A 25,418-nucleotide genomic window follows, 5' to 3' on the forward strand; every position below is an offset into this window, starting at 1 on the left:
ACTGGCTTACTGTCAGTTCACCAGACAGTTACCTGCCCTATCCTCACATGGGCTCAGTCAGACACAGAAACTCTGTAATAGGGAGTTGGCAGAGTGTTTAATGTCCAATCCAACTGCATCTGACATTTGCGTTCTCACATGTATCCCGCTGGGTGACGCCTAGAAAAGTTCAGAGCTCCAGTGCACATGTGAAGATGGCTTTAGACTCTGAGAACAGCATGCCCGACTTTCTCCTTTGCTCATTAGAATCCTGGACATTAGAAGACTCTTAATTTACCAGGTCACCAGCTAGAGATAAGGTTTGGCTGTGCTTTAGCCACATGCTAAACAAGCACATCTTCAAATACAGGAACATGCTACGCTACTTTAAAAACTGAAGGCTCATATTTGTCTTTTGGCCTTAAAGTCTTTCTATTCTTCTCTTTTCCCTTTGGGTTTCATAAATAGGTGATCCTGAGGTTAACCCACCTCTGATTTAGTGGATATTATCAGGTTTAACTTAAATAGGACAGTCTGGACTAGTGAAACTGCTAATCTCCTTGGGTGCAATGTTTTAAAACTTTAAAGATTAAATATGAATCAAAGATAAGCCAACATATGGCACTACCATTCAGGAGTTTTAAAGCACTCTGCACGAGCAACTCTGAGTAATGCATTATGGATTAGCCGCTGTAATGCTTAGCAAAGAAACCCTTTCCCTTGATAGCGCTGTGCTGTTCATGCTATCAAGAACACATTATGTTGAATGCCTGGCAATTGCACCATCTCACACATGTGGGCAGTGCCTCAGTGCAATTAATTTCTATTTATTTTGTCAGTGTTGCGCAGCCACAAGGTGCTTCTGCAGTGGGAGCCTCTGGTGGTGGTATCGTCCCCCTGCAGACCACAGGCTTTCGAGGAACTAATGCTAATCTAGATAGAGGGAAGGGAAGACTGGGGGGGATGCACTTTCTCCCCCCCATCCCTCCACCTCCTCTTCTTTCCCTCTCTCTGTTGAAGATTGTACTGATTGTGCTGCAATATGTCGCATGACCATGGTCAGAGTTGCAGACTGGGGTGTAATTTCTCCAATGCTTATTAAATCAGTGGTGTATGCCTCTTGAAGCAGTGTATGGATGTACATGTGTTCATCACAGCAGTTTACCGCAGGATCTCTTGACACAGAACAAAGCGTGTTGCTCAAAAAAAAAATTAACTCCCTTTTGATCCTTCATGGCACATTTGCTTAATCTCATCCTATGAATGGGAATAAAACAACTCTCTGAATTTGAATTATCTGGTCATCTATTCAAAGAAAAGCTTTGATATTTATGAGGATCCCCTCATCAATATTCATGGCTCTAAACTTATGCGCGTGTACTTTTTTTGCTGCATTGCCTGTGTTTTTAGAGAGCGAATAATTGTTTCTTTACTATGTTTCTGGTTTGTTTCTCTCCTTCACTACATGTTTGTCTCAACAATGTTTTCCACTAGAGAAATTCAAGTGGCTTAAGGGTATTTTAGCATAACAGGATTGAAGTGAGAGGCTATTGAGCTTGTTTGACTGTTCGCTGGGCTGAGTGAAGGACCTGCCCCTAGACATTTGCACTACAGTATCCTGCTGACTTGCTTGCTTGCTCACACTGCCATAGAAACAGGGATCCTGAGTGCAGTGGAGGCTCATTCTGTTCAGGAGCAAGCAAGGGAGTGGATCGAAGGAGAGAGTGAGGGGCAGAAACAAAAAAGAGGCAAAAGAGAAAGAGAAAAGTGAGCGAGAGAGAAAGAGGGGGAGACAGTAAAGGATCAAGGAAAGGGAAAAGTGCGAGACACTGTCACTGGTGAGTACAAAGCTGTCACAGCAGATAGAATCAGAGATTCAAATCTGATGCTTTGAGCGCCTTTTTTTCCTTGTTTGGTTGTTTCTGACGAATGCTTGGATTCAGTGCCCGCTGAGGTGCTGTGAAACAGGTTGCAGCATGCCAGTTTGTGTGGGGATGCGAGAGTGTAGCGCTCGTAGTGCTTCGCACTCAGTTGCAGACGCAGATGCAGAGCAGCAGTGGCTTTTCATTTGTTAATCAGTCTTTAATACAGTTCTTCGCTAAACTGCACTGTATTTACTTTTGAATAATGCACGCTGATATGAAAGTACTTCTCTTTTGGCAGCCTTTCTAACTATATCATACTCTTCTCTATCATTTATGAAGCACCATGTTAATATTTGATTACAGTGGATGTCTGCAGCTGCACTTTCCGCCTCTATCTTACGCACCTCTGCCCATTATCTTGCTGGCTGAACCCGGGTGAAAATATGGTGATATTGATTTGTCCTTTCCATGGCTTTTATTAATAATTGAACAGCTGAACCGGTGCTTGGTGTTCACCTGTATAGTAGAGGTGAGGAGAGTTACTCAGCTGCATAGCGTAAAACATTAAGTTGGGTCACTGCTTTCTGTGCGTGTGAGTGCATGTCTTCTATTTGTGTCTCTGTCTGCTTCTGTGTTCACACGCTTATGTCACTTTTGTTCTCTCCTTCTCGCTCTTGCTGGGTTTGATCAACGTGCATCATGACACTTTGATGAAGCGCCAGAGCTGTGGGGCTAATAGAGGAGAGATACAGCAGGATAGCCTGTGCCTCATGTCAGCCTGAGTAGGAGGAAATTGTGTTATTCTGATCAGCGTCTGCCATGTTGTCACTTGGGATTTAAAGTACTTCATCTGTGATAAGCTTTCATTCCTGCCTTGACTTTATTAGAATGTGTGTAAGGAAATATCTGCTACAGAAATGTACAACTTGTTATTTTGGGCTGAGCCTTAATCCTCCTTATGTTTATCTCTGCGGTTGGCTTAGATGCCCTGCCTACCTTCACCTGTTCCTCCAGTGCAGTTATATATTATTCCCTCCTTTCAGTGGCAGCAGCAGCTTTGGGAGGCTAAATCAAACAAATCCAGCCAGACTTATCAGTTTTCTGCTGGCTCGTGCCATGACTGGACCCCGGTGGCCTTCCTGGGAGGCTACGTATATGTGTGTGTTCATGGATGTGCAGATATACATGGTTACAAAGACTGTGTGCGCTCGGGCAGGCGGTCTGAGCAGTGGTGACATGATTGTGTGTGATGAGGATAGCCGCAGGGATCGTTTGCGTTTCTTTGTGAGCGGATTCAGGGATTCTGGCATTTTGTCTTCTTTCCTCCCTCCTGTGACATGTTTTATGACTATCTTGTTAAAATGTCACTCACCAAGGCTGGACTGTAAAATGTCCCTTTGCGGGAGCTTAGTGTGTGAACAATAGTGCAGGGCGGTGTGATAAACCCGCTAAAGCACACAGCTGGGAGTACACGCCTGCAGGATGGGTGAGATAATACTGAGCTCTCTGATGTCCCCCTCCAGGCACAATTTGTTTCAATACAATATAAAACTGGGCGGAATTTTGACAGCCATCCGGTGTGAATCAATACCCCTGCTGTCCATGAGAGGAAACAATATTCCTCTTGTAAACAAGAGGATACGCCATCTGAAAATGATTGTACTGGTTTAGCGGAAGCACAAGAAAGTAATGTTAAATAAACCACCCAGGAAAGAGAAGGAGAATGCAACGCTCATGAGGTGGCCTTATGTGGCACCTCTGAAATAAAAGCGTCTGTTTGGCAGGTAGAGATGGGTTCAGATCAACGAGGCCATGTGAGTGCATTATACAGCCAAAGAGTCTCTTACCAAATTTCTTACCTTACAACTTCTCTTATATGTCTTTTTGCCTCCCAGCTAAGAAGACCGACTGGAAATGTCAGACTGCCTCGGCTGAAATACTCACAATATACTTGCACCCATGAGAAACAGGGAAAAAAACAAAAAAAACCCAAATCCATCAAGGTTTTTTAGCCCCAGTCCCAACGTGAGACCCTATCTGTTTCTTTAACACAACAGTAATATCTTCTAAACCTTGATTTATAGCCCTCATTTAATCCCTATAGAACCTAAGCTGTACTGGGTGATGCTATTTTGGCATTGCATGTAATTTCTAGGAGTTTGAGCTAATAAATATACTTAACACTTGCAGGAATGGCATAATAGTTCAGAAATTATTGAAGTTAGAAAACACTGGCTCTTGTATTTACCATTGCAAAGAAGGAAGATACAATTGCAACCTTTTACATTTTGTTTAATGAAGAATTATCCCTGCGCTTGTCGATACAGGCTACTGCTTCACATGGCATGTTACTCCCAAACAGACCAATCACAGCTGTTGTGGTCTGTGTCAAGGTACCTTTCTGGGAAAGTGCCCTAAAACAAATCCAATTTAAATCGGATACTTTATCACAAGCCACTTGATACATTTACCAAAGGTCTCGACTGAAAAATATTGAGTTTAAATGGAGAAAGCGACTCCTAAAATTGATGCAGTTTGCTTGAGAGAAGATGTACTGAGCTACTCAGTCAGTCAAGCCTAATTCATATTGAGATGCTTTAACTGGGAATAGCTGGAGGTTGTGTTTCTCTGATAGAAAGAGAGACTTAAAGTTTAATAAACGTCTGTGACATTAACACCCGTATTGTGTTCACACCCTGTCATTTTCACTCTTGTATACAACTATTTTGCTGCTGAGCACAGGTTTGAGACAAACCCCATCAGTGCTGTTAGTTTGTGTTGAACAGAACACACTAAAAATAGGAAAGCTCAGATATTTTCTTTTATTCTGACACAGTTCTTTCAAAGTAACTCCAGTGGGCTTGCTGTCTGCTATCAGCTCATTCTGTGACCCTTTTGATTTGGTGTAAATAAAGTTCAGTGCATCATGCATGCACAGCAACTAGCAAGTAAAATTAATTGAATCTGCACAGCCCCCCCGGTGAGGAGCAAACGCCATTTTCCCTGACAGGAAAAAGAGGAAAAAGAGTTAATGAATGTTACGGAGCGGGGACTAATATGAGGTGACACCCCTTCAGCCTTTCGGCCCTGCAGAATCTCCCTTAGTTAAAGTATAAATGTATTAATTATCCTTTTAGCTGACCATTATTTTCTTGTTTAATTAAATTTCACTGACAATTTTGTGTAACCTTAACAGTAGATGATGTCTTCTTAAGGCCGAATTTACCAAGTTTATGAATCACAACCTAAGCTCCTAACAAGAAAATGTGAAGACTGGAGAAAATAAATCGGATTTGTGCAACAAAGTTTTGTTTTCGCTCTTTTTAACCTTTCCCGTGATTCATCTCGTGAAGCATCATTTTTCTGTGTGCAATCCACAGGAGGGCTCTCGACACAAAAGCAGCAAAATCTCCCCAAGTGTAAAAGTATTCTCCAGTGAATAGTTTTATTATAAAAGTTGCCACAGAGTAACTGAAAGTTTAAACACTTAGTTTCTTCAGCTTGCTACAAAGAAGCTAAAAATAATAAATAATGAGGAGCTACTTTAAAACATTCTCAAACCTATTCCTCAACATATTATTGAGGAAATGTACCCATAATTACACTTTTTAGTGATCAAATAAATAGAAATATTAAGAGATTCAAGGCAGTCATGACTGGCAGTGAGTGTAACAGGTTTTATTTCATTAAGGCTCGGGCACTACCGAGTTCTTACTGGAACTCAGCTGTATCCCAAACCTTTGATCACAACCTGATATTGCTGCTGAATGCTGACCTCCTTCCCAAACACCACCAGCAAAGATAAGATCAAAACACCCCGAAGGCACTGTGTGGCTCTGTTTTTGTTCGGTGTAGAGAATATAAATTTAGATTTCTCCAAACAGTCAACCTAAAAAGTCGATACGTTTCTGCGTTGGAGGTTACATCTCAGAATGTTTTCCAGTACAGAAAAATTGACTAACGTTAAAAGTTGACTAACACTAACAAATTTAAACAGATATTAGTAATATCGTTGCATATGGTGCAAAAAGCTTCTGAACTGCATCTCCATTGCACAGTTAATAATCATTAATAAAGATCGGATTAATCAATGCACATTCAGAGAAGAAAAATGGTGTTAGCTGCTTTGCTGAGCAACAATAATGTTTCCTTATGATGAAACGTAGTCTACTCACCATTTTTCTTATTATCAGCTGAAATGTAATGCATCATGAGGCTAGTGGCTTCTGAGCAACTGGGTTCCAAATGTCAGGCCACGGTCGATTCAACAGCGTCAGAGTGATGGATGCATCATTTCCCCATGCTGACTTGTTGTTTGCTGCCATCATTTAGGACCCCAAGGCTAAGGTCAGGTCAACCTAAGGTCCTGCCCACAAAAAAATGTGATGTGGCATTTTTTACCAAATGAAGGTTAAATGTGATTTAATGTATCCTTAATAAGTATGTGAGAAATTAATGTGTCCCTGCTGACACCTACTGGAGTTGAGCCACCACAGAGATGGTTCTAGATATTCTGGCAGGTGTTTTATACCTGGATGGATTTCTTTTTTTAAAGCATTAGCATCGCAGAGGTACGGTTGAGATCATAATGAAGGCCAAGAGAGAAATTGCACAGTAAGCACACACTAATGGGCATCATTGCTGGCATGATTCAATTACCAGTAGGTTTCTAGCTACACTTTGATTTTCATGCAAGATTAATTTAATGAGATACTGCAGACCGATCACAGAGCAAATTCAGTATAAATGCTCTGTTTCTCAGACGTGGATTAAACCTTCTTTGAGACTAAAAACAATATCAAATGTCATTTATTTTATTTCATTTAGATTATGCTTAGGTTTTATCTATATTCAGGAAACCAGATGAAAGGGTCTACTTTAGGTGAACCACCGTGTACCAAAACTCCAGCTTCAATGTATCTTGGTATTGATTCTCCATCATTCGATCAAAAATGTCCCATGGGTATTCAATTAGGCTTCCATCTGATGACTGCAAAGATCAAAGCATATGATTTATATTACTTTCATGTTAAACCATCGCCCAGTATTGATTGGACCACTGTCATCCTGAAGGAGATCCCACTATTAGAACAGAAATGCTTTATCATAAGATGAAGGTGATCAGTCAGAATAAATCTGCATTGATTTGCAGTGACCCTTCGCTTTGAGAGAACAAGGCTACCCAAACCACGCTATGCATAAAGGTCACTGGATCCCATTAGAGTCCAGATTTTCCCTTTGAATCTAACAAAGTGATGCTATACAAATGGGTGATAACTTCTAATAATGATAGGTGGTTTCTGGCAACTTCTCCCTATTCTTAAGCAGGCTGAACAAACATTCAAAATTCAAATTCAAATTCAAATTTTATTTGTCACGTACACAGTCATACACAGTACGATATGTAGTGAAATGCTTGGACAACTGCTCGTGACCTAAAGAAAACAAAAAAAGGAAAAGGCTATGAATAAGATAGGAAATAAATATGAAAAATTAAAAAGGGTAAATTTAACTAGGAAGGAATAGAATATAAATTAAGGTTAAAAATGAAATAACTGTACAACACAAATTAGAATGAAGGGTAAATTTAACTGGGAAGAATAAGATAAAGATAAATATATAAATTAAAGTTGAAAATAAAATAACTGTACAACAAAATACACAATACACAATATAGAACTATATAAGAATGTATGAAGAAATCTAAATATAAATAAATATATACACAATAACAGCAGCTGTACAAGTATTAACCGGAAATGAAGAATATAGTGACCAGTGTTGTGCAAAACCAAAGTCCAGAATGTCCAGTGTGTGTGTGTAAGAACTGTATGTGTGGGTCAGTACTGTGTGGTGGTGTGATTGAGAGACCGTATCGCCTGCGGGAAGAAGCTCCTCCTCAGTCTCTCTGTGTTGGTCTTCAGGGAGCGGAATCGCTTTCCTGACCTCAGCAGAGAGAACAGTCTGTTGTTGGGATGGCTGAGGTCCTTCACGATCTTCCTGGCCTTGGTCCAGCACCGCCTGCTGTAGATTGAGTGCAGGTCAGGGAGCTCGGAGCGGATGGTGCGCTCAGCTGACCGCACAACCCTCTGTAGAGCTCGTCTGTCCTGCATGGTGCTGTTCCCGAACCAGGTTAAGATGTTTCCCGTCAGGATGCTCTCTATGGTGCACGAGTAAAAGTTCCTGAGCACCTTGGAGGGCAGTTGGAAGTCTCTCAAGCGTCTGAGGTGGTAGAGACGCTGTCGGGCCTTTTTCACCACAGTGTTGATGTGACAGGACCATGACAGGTCCTGCGTGATGTGAACTCCGAGGTATTTGAAGCTGTCCACTCTCTCCACTGGGCACTCGTTGATGACGGGGGTCTGGTAGTTCCTCTCCTGCTTAGTGCTGAAGTCCACTATCAGCTCCTTTGTCTTACTGACGTTTAGAAGGAGGTTGTTCCTCTGGCACCAGTTCTCCAGATTCCTAATCTCCTTCAGGTAGGCCGTCTCGTTGTTATCAGAGATCAGGCCCACCACGACGGTGTCGTCAGCAAACTTGATGATGGTGGTGGAGCTGGTAGTGGAGTACAGCAGGGGGCTCAGAACACACCCCTGGGGGGCTCCAGTGCTGAGAGTGGTGGAGGCTGAGACATGTCCGCCCATCCTTACTGCCTGTGGTCTGCCAGTTAGGAAGTTGGAGATCCACTGACACATAGATGAGCTGAGTCCCAGATGCTCCAGCTTGGTGGTGAGTGTGGAGGGAATTATGGTGTTAAATGCAGAGCTGTAGTCTATGAAGAGCATTTTAACATAATTCCCCCTTCTAGTGTCCAAGTGAGTGAGTGATGTGTGGAGGAGATGAGAGATGGCATCGTCTGTGGAACGATTTGGACGGTAAGCGAACTGTAGTGGGTCCAGTGTGTCTGGTAGTGAAGAAATGATGAAGTCTCTGACCAGGCGTTCAAAGCACTTCATCACTACTGAGGTGAGGGCTACAGGGCGATAGTCATTGAGAGAAGCAGGGTGGGGTTTCTTCGGGACAGGAACAATGATGGACTCTTTGAAGCATGTGGGGATCACCGACTGAGATAAAGAGATGTTGAATATCTCAGTGAACACAGGAGCTAGCTGGTATGCGCAGTCTCTTAGGATACGACCTGGGATGCCGTCTGGTCCTGCTGCTTTCCTGGTGTTCACTCTCTTGAAGGCTCTCCTTACTTCATGCTCGGAGATGACGAGCACGTTTCCGGTGCTGGCAGTATCTTCCTGTCTGCAGCCGTTAGCGCCGCTAACACTAGCATTGTTGGAGACCTTAGCTGCAGCCTCGAAGCGAGCATAGAAAGTGTTCAGCTCGTCTGCCAGAGTCACGGCCGCGTTCGTCATACCGGTTGTTGGTGCTTTATAGTCCGTTATTGTCCTTAGTCCCCGCCACAGGCTCCTAGAGTCACTCTGTTGGAGTTGTGACTCTAGTTTCCTCCCGTAGCGCTGCTTCGCCTCTTTCACCGCCCTCCGCACGTTATATGACGCGGCTTTGTACGGGTCCATGTCCCCCGTCATGAGTCCCGTGTTGTAGGCAGCGGTGCGGGATCTCAGAGCGTCGCGGATGGTTTTATCCACCCACGGCTTCTGGTTGGGAAACGTTGTGATAGTCTTTGTCTCCACGGTATCATCCGCTAGTTTCCCGATGAATCCCACAACCGCTTCCGTAAACACGTTGACGTCATCGTCGGAGCTGTTTCTGAACATGCCCCAGTCTGCGTCATCGAGTGCGTCCTGTAACGCGGCCACCGATTGATCCGTCCAGCGCGCGACCTTCCTCTGAACCGGAACTTCCTGTTTCAGCCTTTGTTTGTATTTTGGCATGAGGAAGATGGCGGCGTGATCAGATTTGCCAAACGGGGGGCGGGATTGTGCCTTGTAGCCGTCCTTGACCGTAGTGTAGCAGTGGTCCAACATATATCCAATTTAGGAAGCCACAGCGTCACTAATTTAGATATTACACTCATTTTTATTTTATTCTGTACAAAATATGTTATGCAGTGAGCTTTAGAAGTTTTGGAAGGTGGATTTTTCATACATTTGTGCAAAGCTGGGATGCCTGTTTCCTCCAGTTTCCTCTCCTGCAAACCAGTGACAGGCTTCATGTTAATGAACAGTGTCACTGGTATAGATCTTAACACTCTTGAAAGCCAATAAAATTATTTCCAAGTTGAATGAATTAAGCATCAACCAGCATTTGGTGCTCATCCCAAATCCACAGTGAAGTTTTAGCATGGTATTATATGCAAAGTGTAATCAAGAGACAAATTTTTACCAGGCAATGCAAATAAAGGTAAATATGCACCAACACGAGGTGAAATTATTTTAACTTTTGAGAAATAGTTGTTGATGCTGTCAAGGCTAGCGGGGCAAGCCATGTGCAATTTAGTAATGGACCCAAGATACAGGCACGGCTTGTGATGAGAATGAGTTTTATTGTGACAGTGACGGTGCAAACAGCAAAGGAGGTGGCAAGTGCAGAACCTAAGATTAACTAAACTGGAAAAAACGAACAAAAAGACCTGAAACAGAGACGCAGGGAGACTCTGGGAAACAACACAGGATAAGGCAAAGGAAATAACGCAGACGAACCAGGAACAAGCAGGAGAAAACACAGGGCTCATTTACACAAAAGGGCAATCGGAATAAGAAACAGGAGGGAGTCACAGCTGGGATTAATTGGACATAAAGAGACAAGGGGAAGCAAAACTAACCACACTAACATAGGACATGGCACTGTCAAAATAAAACAGGAAATGACATGAACACAGAGACACAATACTAACACAGCACAGCAGGAGCACAGAAACCAACCTCAGAACTGGAAAATCTTAATCAGAATTAAAGTGAAACCAAAGATAATAACAATGAAAACAAAACCACTGAGTCCACAGACTCAGGACTGTGACAGATGCTGTGTTATAAATGTCTGCTAGCTGAGATTCTCTCACAGAGTGTGGATTCTCTTCACACCACTGACAATTAAAACTCAAGGACGAGCTTATTGCTGCCATATATGAGCATCAGAAGAATTTATTCCACTGTTAAAGAGAAACAGAACTAAAAAGGAACAAGTTTGGAGAACAGTATGCAAAAAAGCTAGGACTTTGGAAAATATTAATGTTAGCAGCTTAATTTTAAGGAGCACCGATACTTTGGAAGGAAACAGTCATCCCGTTGGCTGGTGTTCCAAAAACATTTTAGGTAGCTGCTAAAAGCTATGCAGCCAGGCGCTAAGTAGCTTTTAGCCATGGAAGCCCATTTCCGCCACTAAAAAAAGAAAAAAGTATCCATAACTCAAAATTTCAAGTTATCTTCTCAAAATTTTGACTTATCAACTTGAAATTTCGAGTTAGCGCTGCCAATCAGTAAGCCCTACATGTATGATGTCATTTTCTTGTTACCTGGAAGGATATGGCACAGAAGAATGTGTACTCAAAACTGGATCGTGAGCTACCAATGCAACAATTTGGCACGCCAAATAGTAACGCCATGTGATTCAGCTAATAAAGCAAGGACTTCATCATTTGTGAAACCACGCTGAAAATACTCAGCAATTTGTGCATTTCATGACTGGCTATAATACTGGTAGCTTAGCTGTAGCATTTTTAGCTGAGGGCTTCAGCTTCCGGGTAACAAGGAAATGATGTAATTCAAATAGATTACTGATTGCCAGCACTAACTCGAAATTTCGAGTTATGTTTCTTTTTTTTTTCAGCTTTACTGTTAGAAACAAAATGAATCAACAAATTGAATAAGCTAACCTCTTAGCGAAAACTATTCTGTAAAATTCCATCAGTTCTTTTATATTAAAATGTTGTACTGACAGCGCCATGACAACAAACAGCCCTTATTATTATATATTATTAATATTGTGTAGATGAGAGATTAATAATATCTCTTCTACACATATATTTCTTTACTCTGTCTTTTAAGCAAACACTATTAAAACATCCATTACACTCAGCCTCTGGTAAACAATCAGACATTTTAATAGGCTCTTAAGAATGTGCCAAAACATTAGCATTTCCATTATGTTTCTCCCACATATTTTCCCTAAGCCTAATCAGAGACATTAAGAAGCTGTAGAGTCTTCCCACAGCTTCACATCAGTCACACCCTCTCCTCACATGACAGGAATGCTCCAAGTCGCATTTATTCATCATGATTAACAATGTAATATTTCAGGGCAATGAAGCAGTTTGAGTGGAGCAAAAGCTTTCACTGTGAAATACCAAACACTTAGAACTTGTGCTTATAATGGATGTAACACATCAATTTAAAATCCCTGGTGGTGAAAATTATTGAAACTCAAAATGTTCTTAAGCCATTTTTACAGGGCCAGGATGCAAGCTGTTATTGCTATAACCCTGGAAATTTAAACTTCCATATTGTGGCACGCAGGAAGCATCAGCCAAATCAATAAAGTTCCTCCACCCTCGTAACATCATAAATTGCCACCTTTTATTTGATAGCATTGTGCAGTCCACCTGCCCCACTGGTGTCAGGATTTCTTGTATTTGTAAAGCTTCGAACTCCAGCTGCTTTATGACATTGCTTTCCTCCACATCTCATATAAAAGAAATCATAACTACATACTGGAAATAATATTTATAGCCCTCTGTTCGGTAAAAATTCATTAGCTGCGGAGTGACAGGACAAGTCCCTGAGACAAGGCTGTGGTGGATGATGGATCAGGCAGGTCGCACATGTATCACAGGTCAGGTGGCGTGTTTCTGACTGACAACAAGGGCAATAATGAGGTGACGCAGTTTGGGGTTCAGGACACCTAAATGACGGGGAACAAATCCCTGCATGTCACTATACTGAGAACAACCCAAAGGAAAGAATAATGTTGGGTTTATCCCCTGGAATTGCTTCAGCATTGGAACATTCGGAATGATTTATGTCCAGTGCCAATGCTCAATGTCAATATGGAAAATAATGTGCCCATGTAGCAACGGGGGGTTGTAATAAGGTCTCAAGAGCCTGATGCTAGCAGGTTTGTTTATATGAGCACATCATTTACATACTCACCTGTGGCTGGACATTTTCTGTTTCACAATAATAAAAAAAAGTTAATATCCTGAACAAAATGTCTTCAATCATTGTTGTCGAGCCATAATGGCTCATTAAATGTGTTTATAGCCACCATAGTGAGGGAGAGGAACTGGAGAGACCGTTTTAATCACTTTATTGAGAAATTACACTTAGTTTTACATTCACAAGGACCACAAACAGCTGGGCAACAGTTATTAGTAACATACCTCCTCACAAGTGGCATCTCACCCTATTATAGATATATATATGAAGAACCACTTTCGAGGTCTCCACTCCTGTTTCTGATAAATTTCAGAGCTATCACAGAAGACGATGCTAGCTAAGCTAGCTGCATGTTACCAGCTGTCCTTTGATCACCCCATTGCATGATTCAGTATTGTTACTATTTAGCCATTTAGTGGGTTGAAAGCATCCTTTATCAGATTAATTTTGATTGTTAATCTTGCAAAATAATCCCATTTAGATTCTTGAGACAGTTTTTTTTTCCTTTTAGGTGCTCTTTATATTAAAAAAAAAAATATTGCTCTGTATACGTGTAGAAGACACTGTGTGGCTCTTTGGTCATGATAATTTGGTAACTAAATTAGCTTTTTTGTTTTTTGAAAAAAGATGGCATTAAGTTTCTTTATTAAAAATGATTTGATTAATATTTATTACTGTAAAAAACAAAACAAAATGGTATCTCTTACAGTGAACCTGTCAGCATCTGTCCACTCTCGGTTCAGTTTTTGCTCTCATACTGCAACTGATTATAACCAAGGAGATAACATCAGTGTTTCACGTGTGCCTGCTGGGTAGTTTTAACCATTAAAAATAGCAACAAATCGGAGACCAGACAAAAGCCAACAATGGGTTTCTCAGTATTTTTGGAAATGTGGTTCCTACAACTTTCAAAACAAGTAAAATTTTAAATGCATGATTTATTATTAGTAAAAGACGAATAGATAAATTAACTAATTAAGTTGAGCTTATTCAGTTAAGAAGACTTGGTTGCTGTTGTCCAAACACTGATGGGAGAAATACTGTATTCAGTTGCATTAAATATCTTCCTGGGTCTCTGTGTTTCTTTGCAGTTCTTATATTCACACCATCAAAATGAACTGAAGGAAAAAAAAACACCCATCTCTCTCATAATATTATAATGTTAAATATCCATTCCAAAATAAGGCAAACTTTAAAAGAGACAATTGAATTTAATGAAGCAAATCAATGTTCATTTATGGTTTGCCTCTGGAAAGTCACAGTGTAGTCTGTGTTGATAAGCAATCAGTTAATTTGGCAGCGCACACCTTTCATCATTTTTCATCTACCAATTTGTATTTTCTATTTTTAATTCAATTTTGTTATTTTCTCTTAAATAGAAGAGAAGCAGGCCTGTGAAGCTCTGCTGTCTAGTTCAATATTTGCTCAGTGCAAATGGCCCCCCAAGAATAAAGGCAACCAGGCACACTGAAAGCCATGTGCCAAGAGATAGGGGATCCTGGTCAACAAGCAGGTTAATTGCATGATAGGACCAGATGTTAATACTGGACTGAACTCGACACAGACGGCCTCATGGGAAGCTTCCCCTGTGGCTTCCGATTGGCTGCAGAAAACAGCAAATGATATTTGACCCTATGCAGTATGTGCACAGGCCAAAATATATTGAATTCTGTAATGAGAAATATTTTAAGTTTCCTGGGTAGATAACTTTTTTTTTTTAACTGTTTGGAGGAAGTGAAGATGCGGAGGAGACGGGAGACTTCACTTTGATTAACTTCACACTTGTGGAGGAGATAACAGCCTTCTGAGTGGCTCTCCTGGGCAGATTATTGAGTGTGAGTGCTGGCATATTGCATGAACCCTCTGAAGTCCATTAGCAAACTCAAGTCATTACAAACTGAGACAGTGGAAACTTAAGTCTAGAGAACTGACATACAAAAACTGATTGATGCTGAAAGTTATGATGAAAAAATGTAACTGTTTAGACTAAAAAGTCTCAGAAAACAAGACTCCAGCTTTGTAATTCAAATTCAGAGGTAATCAGACAGGACTGCTGACACAGCTATAAACAAAATGGGAGCTTTCATGTTACTTCAGAGTTACAAATATTGATTTTAATATTTTATTTGGATTTTGGTGGATAGTTGGAGTTAGTATCGATAGTGCCACATGCCACTTTTTCCCTGAATTAAAGGAAGCTTGTTGGACTCGCCCACAGTAGGAGTTCTCTGTAGAAAGAGCAGGATTGAGGGTTGAAATGCAGAAAAAACTGGTTGGGCAGGACCTTTTCTTGGATCATTTATTACTGAATACAAACCCACCTTACATTCATTCATCTTGCAAGAAAGAGTGAATGTGAAGAGAAGACATGCAGACTAACTACAATAACCACTTGCAAGTTGCAAAAAGTCAACACTATCGTAAGAGCATCATCATTTCTCTGTGCTTTCAAAAATAAATCACAGTATAAATCAGTCTTATCACCTGATGAAGCTGTGATAAGAGTTCAATAAGTTTTAGGTACACATGGATTGGCTGAGTTTAGAGAAAGACAACCACATCACGAAATGACGCATGTAAAGCAGGACCGAAATGCAGGACACAAAGACAGACGATGTGAAACAAAAGCAAGCTGCATAAAAAGTCTGTGAAGACTAAGTACAAAAGCTCAGAAAAAAGGTACCTAACACCACATGGGGATTCACAGAAGACATAAATAGACCAAGAATAAAGACTCGAAGTATAACTCATTAATCTTGCAGAAGTAAAGAGAGGATTATTTATACACAGAAGGTGATCAGAGAACAATCAACAGGTCATCAACACAGGTGAAGACAATCAGGACATTCAGGGGAAGACAGACAGGAAGCAAAACCAACACAGGACACAAAAGAAAACAAACCTTCAAAGTAAAACAGGAAATAACCAAAGGAGACTGAAACTGTCAGGGCTCTGTGTGCGGGCAGGCAGAGATGAGGATCCAAATGCAGGACTCGGAAAATGGAATGTTACTCAAAAAACCTCAGCTTTATTGCTGGCAGGAAAACAAACATGACGTGAGGACGGAACACTGAGACCAAGAACACACAGGCATAATCTGATGGTACGACGCGACACTGAGCATGGGAAAACACAGGGCTTATATACACAGGGTAGTAACGGGGGAATCGGCAACAGGAGGGAGACACAGCTGGGAGAGATCAGGGCTAACGAGACAGGGGGAACAAAGCTGCACATACTAACATCAGACAGGAACAAGAACCTTCAAAGTAAAACAGGAAACAAAACACACTTTACTAAGACACAGACTAGACAGAGACAGACTTGACACTGACCAAAGGCTACTAAATGATAATCATAATCACAACAGTATCAGATCATAAATCACAATATAGAAAAACACCAAGATAACTGAAACACCAAGTACCAGAGAAACATAAAGGAAAATCCATGATGCAAAAGTACCAAAACATAATGAACTCAAAATACTGGGTCCAACGGACCCAGAACCGTGTCAGAAACAGAAGTGAATACTAACATTTACCAAGGAAGCACTCAAAGGAGACATTGTAAACATGGACACAAGAAGGCTCACACTAAACGGGAAGCTAGAAAAGGGAATACAGGAGAAAAAAGACAAACCGCATTGACAGGGGGAGGAACAGACAGGGAAACACTGCACTTTACTAACAGAAACCAAGAAACCAAAACTCGTAACTAGAATAACCATTAGGTAAAATAGGAAACAAACACTCAAAGATGTCACAAGAAATAAACCTTGCAGTGCACTAGATTAAAGAAATCAAAACAGGAACCCAGAAATTGAATAAAGACAGATATCAAAACTTCAGGCATGTGAAATGACAATAAAAAAGCCCAAAATGAAAAATATTTGCAATAAATTTAAAACCAAAAATTAAATAATCACTGCAGGTAGTACATCATAACCAAAAACTTTTCTAAAACCCTACATCATAACCTGAAATGCACCTCCCTAGAAATTTGTAGTCAGTGCAGCTGTGATTGGCCTGTTCAGCTTCGGCCTTCCCCTCTAAACATTTCTAGCCACTTCTTCTTCTGCAATCAGTAAGTATACATTAAACTTTACTGTCAGAAGTCTGCTTGACATCCTCTGTCCTGTACAGCGAAGCAAGTTTAATCAGAAATATTTTGGCAGACTAACTGTTGTGTGTCAGATATGGCACACTGGAGACATTACTCTTCAAACCTGACAAAGTGCTGTTTTTATTGGTCTTTCAAGGGGAATCAGTGTAGATGATTTTAATCAGCTTTTGTGCAGAGCCAGGACCTCTGCTCCCTCTTTATCAATCAGCTGGCCCTAACCTTATGGAGATGTCATACTGAACGTCAACACCAAGTGCAAAGTTAATTTAAATGGCACGGCCATGTCCTGAATGATTTAGTTAGTGTTACTTTGTGCAATTCTGAAGTTAAAACTCCCAGTGAGTGACAGGAGCACCAGTGAGAGAACTGCCACCTGCCACTGGAGTTGCAGAGATATGCAGAATGTGTCCTTCTCACAAGGTGACACATCATTAGCAGAGACACAGAGAGCAAACAGTAATAAAAATGCTGGGCAATGAATCCCATTCAGTAACTTTGTGTTTTGCACCTTTTTTCACTTTTTCAATCAACTTCTCATTTTGTACATCACAAAAGTACGGCATAGGTTTGAATAAAAAAATATGCTTACCCGGTGCATTTAAATGCCGGTCCTTTGCAAGAATCCTTGTGAGCTTGTGATGAATTGAAAATGATAGACTCATCTCACTATGGTCAAACAATAATGCCATGGTGCATATCTGCCAACAACTTTGACAAAAACTGTATTATTCGATACCCTGAGAATGAAAACAGGTTGAAACTGCACTGCTGCTTTAAGGGGTTAACTTAATTATGAGTAAATTATACATGGCTGGACAAAAACAACAGAAATCTGATTATTTTGTGCACTGTGAAACCAACACAAAATTCTACTTTGTTAATATAGAATTTAAAAAAGATTTTAAACCTTTATATCCTTTGGAGGTGTTTGGAAATTATACATGCATAAGCTGCGTCCTACTTAATCTTTAAATGATATGGATAACTACAGCGGAATATATTTGGCGTTTTGCATTCCAGAGGCAAAAATCTGTCCCAAAGCAGCCGAATCCTCGAGCTGTCTGTGTTTTCACAGTGACAGGTTCCTGGACACGACATCTCTGCGGCGTATTTTGACAAAACTCAGGCTGAAAAAACAAAAACCACCACCTGCTCCTACAGACAGCTCTAAAGTATTTGGACACATTTCTGGTTGACAGTATATCTTGGCCCCACAGGTTTCAAACTGTCAACCATACAGAGTGATTGAGCTGACTATTGGGGGCAAATGGTTTTAAGTGAATGTAGCAGAGACGCGGCATCGCCCCAAATCTTTTGTCAGCTCTGATGCTTCTGACATGTTACCCAATATTCACTATTTTTTTCTTTTTTCCCACTTAAAGCGCCCGAGCTCACTTCAGGGAGGAAAGAAACTAAGTGTTGTGTCTATAAAAGGTTCTGTCCCCTTTTGTCTCACTGCCAACACAGCTGGGTGCTGTAATTGTACTGTTACCACTGTTGCTGTAAAAATATTCAATTCAAATTAAAGCAATGACTAATAGGGGTATTATATTTCATTGAGGCTGGTTTAGACATTTTTTTCCCTAAAGCATGAAAATGTGAGGGTGTTATTTTTTTCCCACAGTCTCAGAGTCTGCTGGGGCCTAAACTCCTCTTCACATGTGGTGTCGGGGCTTTAGGATTTGGGGATCTGGAGGATTATGGGATTTTCTGATTGCTCTGAAAACGACACCATGGGATACAGAAATCCAAAAATGGCTGAGGTACCCACATCAAGATTAGAGCGTATTATTTCACCCCTTAGGGAAAGCAGACAGGGAAGCTACTAGTGACAGCTTTGAAACAAGTGTGTTTGGGAAACATTTACAATTTAAGGGGATTGTACAATACAAAGCCTATTGGGGGCTAAAATCAGCTGTGCAAAGTCAGCTCACATTTCTAATTCCATGAAATGTCATTACCTGTTGTGTAATGTGTTCTTTCCCTGAACCAGTTTAATTTTTTCTGGAAGTTGGAACCATTAATAACAGATCTGCTTCACTGCTCTTTATGTTTGAGCTGAAACTAGTTTTAAAAGCTGCCGCAGGTTATTCAGTATTACTTGGAAAACGGTATCTCTGTACATTGTGGAAAGATGCAGAAACACATTAATTTGTCATGTCAGGTAAATACATGAAATCGCCAAAGACTGCTTTTTCTATCTTGTCATGAAGACAGAAGTTTTTCTGTTTTTCCCCCACAGAAATATCAGATGTCATAGCCTTGTGTGAAAGGCAGAAAAGATGAGTTATTTCAGTGTGTGGGGCACAGACAGCACCAGCACTCGCCACCATCCTCACAGACATCGCCCGAAATCTCGGGGGGTTTCTGTTTAAGAAGGCTTTTTTTTTTAACCCCTGCTTATTCCTTTTCCTATTTAAATTCCATATTTCAATCTGTGTTGTTAACATAGCCACAGGATTGCTGGGACGAGGGGGCACAATAAAGCAGTACTTTAAATTCTGCTGTCGACTCTACACCATATGTTGCCCAAATCGTTACAGAAATAAAAGCTGTAATAAAAGAAAAAGTCAATGCAAAGTAACATTTTAGAGGATTTTCAGTTTTCTTAGAAACATATCCAGAAGGAAGACATCACATCTGCTTCTGTCGTATGGGGGAGAAAACAAGGACTTGAGTATGCAGAAGTAACATCGGGTGGGTGGTCCTAACTTCAGTCTACAGCTGTGGAGGGTAAATGCAATGTGTCTGCGTGCAGAAATAAATTCTCAAATTCAGGAAAATGTTAAAGTAAATATGAAAATACATAATACATCAACCGCTCCGCTTATTTTTACCAACCCTAACCTGTTATTTAGCTTTTTTTCTGCATCCCTGCATGTTTTATCTGCATGTTTATGCATAAATACATGTTACTGACCAGAGGGTTTAACCTATATATTCATATATGCCTGCATTCATGCATTAACTTATTTAAATTCCATCTATTTTTGTGCTACATACATCCATAATATAATGATTCATATAACTTAAACAACAGGTTAAATTTCCACTGTGACTGCAAAGAATGAGTCCACTTTATTGTGCAGGTCCCTCTTCTTATAAAACAGGCAGTTATTTATATTATTCATATAGTTCGCATATTGTTTTGTTCTATTGCATTCATATTTGAAAATCTAAGACATCACCATGCTACCTTTCACTCACCGCTTCTGTGCTTATCATCATCCACCAAATACCTTTTAATGTGTGAATTTACTTAGCAATAAAAGTGACTGGCTATACTAAATATGAAAGAACAAAAACCTTCTGTGCAGTCATTTAAATACTTAAAGCAATGTATTTTTTTATTAGCAGGATGTTTTAAGATCTGCCAGCATGTTCTCATCCCAGGGTGGAACATAACTTAAATTTGTCAGACCCACAAAATCACCATTAGAAGGATGGTGGGGTGAAGACAGAATGAGTTAAAGTAAATCAAGTAAATCTAAACCATAAAGTTTTTAGAGCCTAGAAAAGGTTTAGTTTAAAATAATACTTTCAGTTCACTGAGACTATTGTTGCAATCTTACTCGCTTAAAAATGACAGAGCCATCAGCCTCAGTAATCCCATAATCTGCATCAGGGCACAACGGCTGAAGCCCACCTTCAATATCAATCAGCTACAAGGGCAAGAGATTAATTGGTTCTTGCAAGCAAACACGGAGGATCCATACTTTCTCTAGTTATTGCGTAACTATGGAAACCAGGTCAGACCCTTAAGCACATTCGTCAAATAAAACAAAAAACCCCTTGGGCACCGTCACAAAATATCTGATGAAAGGAAGCTTGATTCGAACAAGAAACTAGGCCTGTACTGAAACGCACACAGTGGCAGCAGAGAGAGCGGCAACCTGTTGCATGCCTCAGCCCTCAATGTGCTTCAGCTTGTGGGAAAGGGTAAGCATGCCACAACGATTTGAAAGCGCTCGAGCTGCATTCACGCAAGGCCCATAGTTGAACATCCTATCTTCCATACTTCACTTCCCTGCCCTTTTCACCTGCCCTAAAGCCCAGCTTTGGAGTGAGACTGAGTCAGCCGCTGCAGTATTGATTGCGAAAAAGGCGTCTGCAGCATGAAAGGACCCCAAAAAGACCCCTTTGATTGGCTGCAGGATAGTGAGAGTCCACTCTTCTTTGGCGTGGGTGTGATCATTAATAGTGCGGTAAACCCTGAGGTCAGTTTAGTCTCACGGTGTCAGGCGAGGTTGTGTCCAGAGGGAGTAATATGTTCACGCAGCTCTGCTCCATTACCCATCTGTCTGGAGAGGAAGAACAATGGCTTTTCCATCACTCTCTATTCCTCAAGCAGTCATACCAGCTCTCTGTCTCTGTCTCACTATCACTGCTTCATTAGCTTTCTGCATTGAGTTTGTCACATCTTCTCAACACTGGCAGACAATAAAAGCACTCAGAAATTAGCAGCAAATTACTTTTGTCATTTCTATTTTTGTACCAGAGGCACAGGAAAAACTACCCTTCTCATTAACAGTGGTGTAAGATGGACGATTAAAGAAAAAAAAAAAATCTGTGTCTCTATTTCTTTTTATACCTTTACCCAGCATGGCGTCTGCCATAGAAAGTGCAAAAGTTCAAGAAGTGACAGTGGAGCTGTGATAGGAAGAAAATATCACTGCACAAACATTTCCTCAATAAGCACTCTTGTCTGGATTTGTGTTTTGGCAGACTTTGTCAGGCAGAGCTTGAGTCCAGTTCAAAGTCTGCTCTCAGCCAAGTACAGGAAGTGTCAAGTGATTTTGAGCCAGGCTGAAATGTGTTATTATGTTCCTTCTTGAACTGCAAGCCATCAGCCCATCCTGAATCCACTGAGACTGCAAATGATCTGAAAACAGAAAACACCACGACTGAAATTATGTGAGATACTGAGACTACAGGAATAAAAAGAGGGATCACATCCATTAAGGGTCAGAAAAGTTAATGTGTACAGCTTTGAGATTATTTTCTACTCAGAAATTAACTGTGAGGCAAAATGTGATGCAAAAGAGAGCATCTGTGTTTAGGACACTATCCCATTTCTACACTGAAAAAAACCCATGATTATTATCTGTTATTCAAATATTGGCTGTTTATGGCATTTGAATCATCACATGAGCCAAGGGGTGGAAAAACGGCCTTTGCTCATGTGAAACTTTGCCCTCGCCCATCATGAGACCTATTGAGGTCACCTGAGGCGAGGTGTGAGTGGGGTAGAAGCACGTGGGAAGGGATCTGTGGACTGCACCTCTGTTCAGTGATGGTCGTTCACAGTAAACACAAACGCAGTGGCCTCCTCTTCTCAGTTAAAAATGTGAACTTTGGCATCTTCTGACCCCAATAGGTGTTAAAAACCTGGCACTCTCCAAGTGTCTTCATTAACTCAAAGATGTCCAGTTGCCTTCTTTTTTCAAGATGCTAAGACTTTCTGACTCTTTTTTTGCAGTGATCAGCACATTAAGTATTTTTAAATATGTATCCACTTTTTTGTCATCTGTTGGCAGAGTATATACTTCTGCCTACTCCTTTTCTAACAAATATTTTACATATATTTTGTAATGATTGTGAAGGCACATGTTTGAAATAAAAAAAATGAAATAAACTTACTTCGTGAAGTGCTTTGTGCTGCACACTGTTTTTACCTCAGATACCTAACAAGCAAAAGATTTCTTAAATAAAAGGTGCGGATTTGTAGGACTCATATTAAGAAATTTTTAACTACCTGCTAAGACCTCCCGAGATGACCCTGCAAGCATAACATCCATCGTTATTCTAGTTAGGCCTATCTTTGCAAGTCTTTAGCAATTTACAGCTGCCCTTGGTGGGAGAATAAAATTTTGCATGAGACTTTAAATATAAGTTATTTCTTACTGTTTGAGGATGAAGTTGAATCTACCTCTGTGAGCAGAATTAACAGAGCCAGCATGCGACCTTGGAAAACGTTAATAGATGCCGACTGGACAAACATCTATCTTTTGCCAGTTCCTCAAAGAAGGGTTGTCTGTGTTTGTCTAAAGTGTGGTTGTTTGAAGTTTAGAGTTTTTCGTGTAGTTCTCTCTCCAGAGTTGAAAATGTGAACTTTAAAATACTTGAGTCTGAACTTTGTATTACAAAGAACTCATGTGTGCCTGCGTGTTTACACAAGTCACCTTGAGTAGTAGTTCACTGAAGAGGTTTTCAAACAGCGAGGCTCACTTTTAGATATTGTGTGTGCCTTACGGACCCCCTTATCAACACGGTCAGTACTTGGAGCTGCAGTATAAAAATACATACTCAAACCTAATATCAAATCAGAGCCTACAGGCATGATATACACTTATTTAAGCCTAATTCTAGTCAGGCCCTTACTCCCTCTCACTCCGTTAGTGTGTGGAGTCACACTTGAAGCTTATGAGGGGTCTCTTAAGTAAGGGGGTTGTAGAAATACAGCAGCAAGATTGGAGATGACCTTGTAATCAGCATACTAAGATCATGTCTACCACTTATTAGAAGATGTGCCTCGATTCAGTTTCATTTGGATGTTTTTATCATTTTCTTTAATTAGCCTATTTTTCTATATTCATATATTGGTATTTCTAGTCAATATTGGAATTTATTATCTAAAATATACAAAAATTGTGCATTTCTTTTTGTTTATTGCTGACATTCTTGAAATAGTCACATGCTTTACCTTCCCACAGTAGTTAGTAAGCTTAGACTCTGTGTTGGAGGGCTTCATAATCCACTTCCACTTTAGGCTATTTGGTCTGAAAAGCACTTAATGTGATGAATCCTTGATGCAAACATGTAAATGGAGTGAAAGTGTGTCGAGGGGACTGAACTGAATTTGGAGTTAGTGTGACTTTCCCTTCCAGAGGGCATTTTATATTTGTATTTCATCATAACTGAAAACCCTTAAACTTATCAAATATGACACAATATACACTTCTTGTAACCCTGAAACCTGACTCTAAGCCATGATGTTTTTATGCATTTTATTTAATGTCAGATAATTCGAATAAAACCTAATTGTTATCAGCTAATTCCCCATAGCTTTAATGTCAAATTACAAAAACGCAAACATGAATAAAGGTTTAAATATCAAGTAATATATTAAAACCAGGAAATCTTGACTTCCTATTTACATCCCCCAAAGCTCTAAAATTTAGTGCACGATTTTGCATTAAATGCAATAAATGGAGTGTCAAAATTCATCAATACTAACATGACTAAGACTCAGAACATCCCACAAACATGGAGGTGGCGCTGGGCACCAACTCAAATGTCAACCTGTGTTTGAAGATGTGTTGCTGCAGTGGAAAAGTTAAAAACAAACCAGAGTAAACATGTTCAAATGAAATTTCTTACCTGTCAACATATTTTGCAGCGAAATATCGTCAGGACAGACATGCAGCAGCACATCTCACTGCACGGTGCAGGGTCAGCTTCAATTTGCCGTGACGGGGGATGAAGACTCGGCAAACGACTGTCCAGCTGAGATGAAGATTTGTGGGGAGCTGTGTGAAATTTCAGATGACATAGAGAGGCCAGGGCTGTGGACAGCCAAGAAATCCTCTTCAGGCATAAATCCTCCAGACTTGAAATCCAGACCGCTGCTTGGCTAAGCTATAAATTCTTCTTAGTGGACTCTCCATTTAGTTTGAAATTTTAAACATCAAAGCTCTTAATTTGTGCAAAACGGGGGGTTGCAGATTCTAGGGATTTTTTTCCATAACACTTTGGACAAGTAAAAAATGAAACATGACGTAAAAAAACAGAAGCTATTTTCAAGCATTTTAATTCTTTGTAACTTTATACTTCTAATGTATTTTAGAGATAAATATTAAAGTTCCATGTTTCTTAAAACAATTGTAAACTTTAAAGCTTATTTAAAAGAAATCAAAGAGGTTTATGGAGTAAATGACCAGAGAAAAAAAATACTGATAGTAACTGATAATAAATAAATAATACTTATATTTTTATACAAAGCTAATAAGGATCAGCAGGTCAGGTGAGTGCATGCAGAAATTAAACCCACATAGGGGTGAACCATAAAATGTATATACTGTGTACATAAATACTGGACTGGCCTCGAAGTCTGAAAAGTGAAGATAATGTGTAAAGTGTCTTAAATCTGCATTCTTTCTCATGGCCAGCAGCTCAAGGCTCCAAAATGGGACTTCACAAACCAAAATGTGATGTCATTGTATAATGAAAACCAGAACTAAACAGCCAGATTTTAGAGAACCGCTTAAAGATACAAGAAGGTATTCAGTGGGAGTCAGCAGAGAGTTAAAAGGAAGGAGAACAGATAAGTGGGAAGACTAGAAACTGAAAGAGGTAAAGACAAGATTTTAAATACACAGGAGGAACT

The 25,418-nt window shown here is 40.3% G+C and overlaps 1 protein-coding gene across 1 annotated transcript in view; it reads left to right on the forward strand.

Annotated features, from left to right (window-relative positions):
* The window catches only part of syt6a (synaptotagmin VIa), a 121,025-nt gene that overhangs the window by 68,192 nt on the left and 27,415 nt on the right, over positions 1-25,418 (forward strand). Inside the window, exon 3 of the mRNA XM_085442987.1 lies at positions 1,750-1,817. Coding sequence (XP_085299113.1) covers positions 1,750-1,817 — 68 coding nt within the window. The remainder of the gene's footprint in view (positions 1-1,749; positions 1,818-25,418) is intronic.

The sequence above is a fragment of the Copadichromis virginalis genome, linkage group LG20 (assembly GCF_057382275.1).
Source record: "Copadichromis virginalis isolate Kocher_CV1m ecotype Utaka linkage group LG20, C_Virginalis_male_GT1.1, whole genome shotgun sequence".
Taxonomy (NCBI): domain Eukaryota; kingdom Metazoa; phylum Chordata; class Actinopteri; order Cichliformes; family Cichlidae; genus Copadichromis; species Copadichromis virginalis.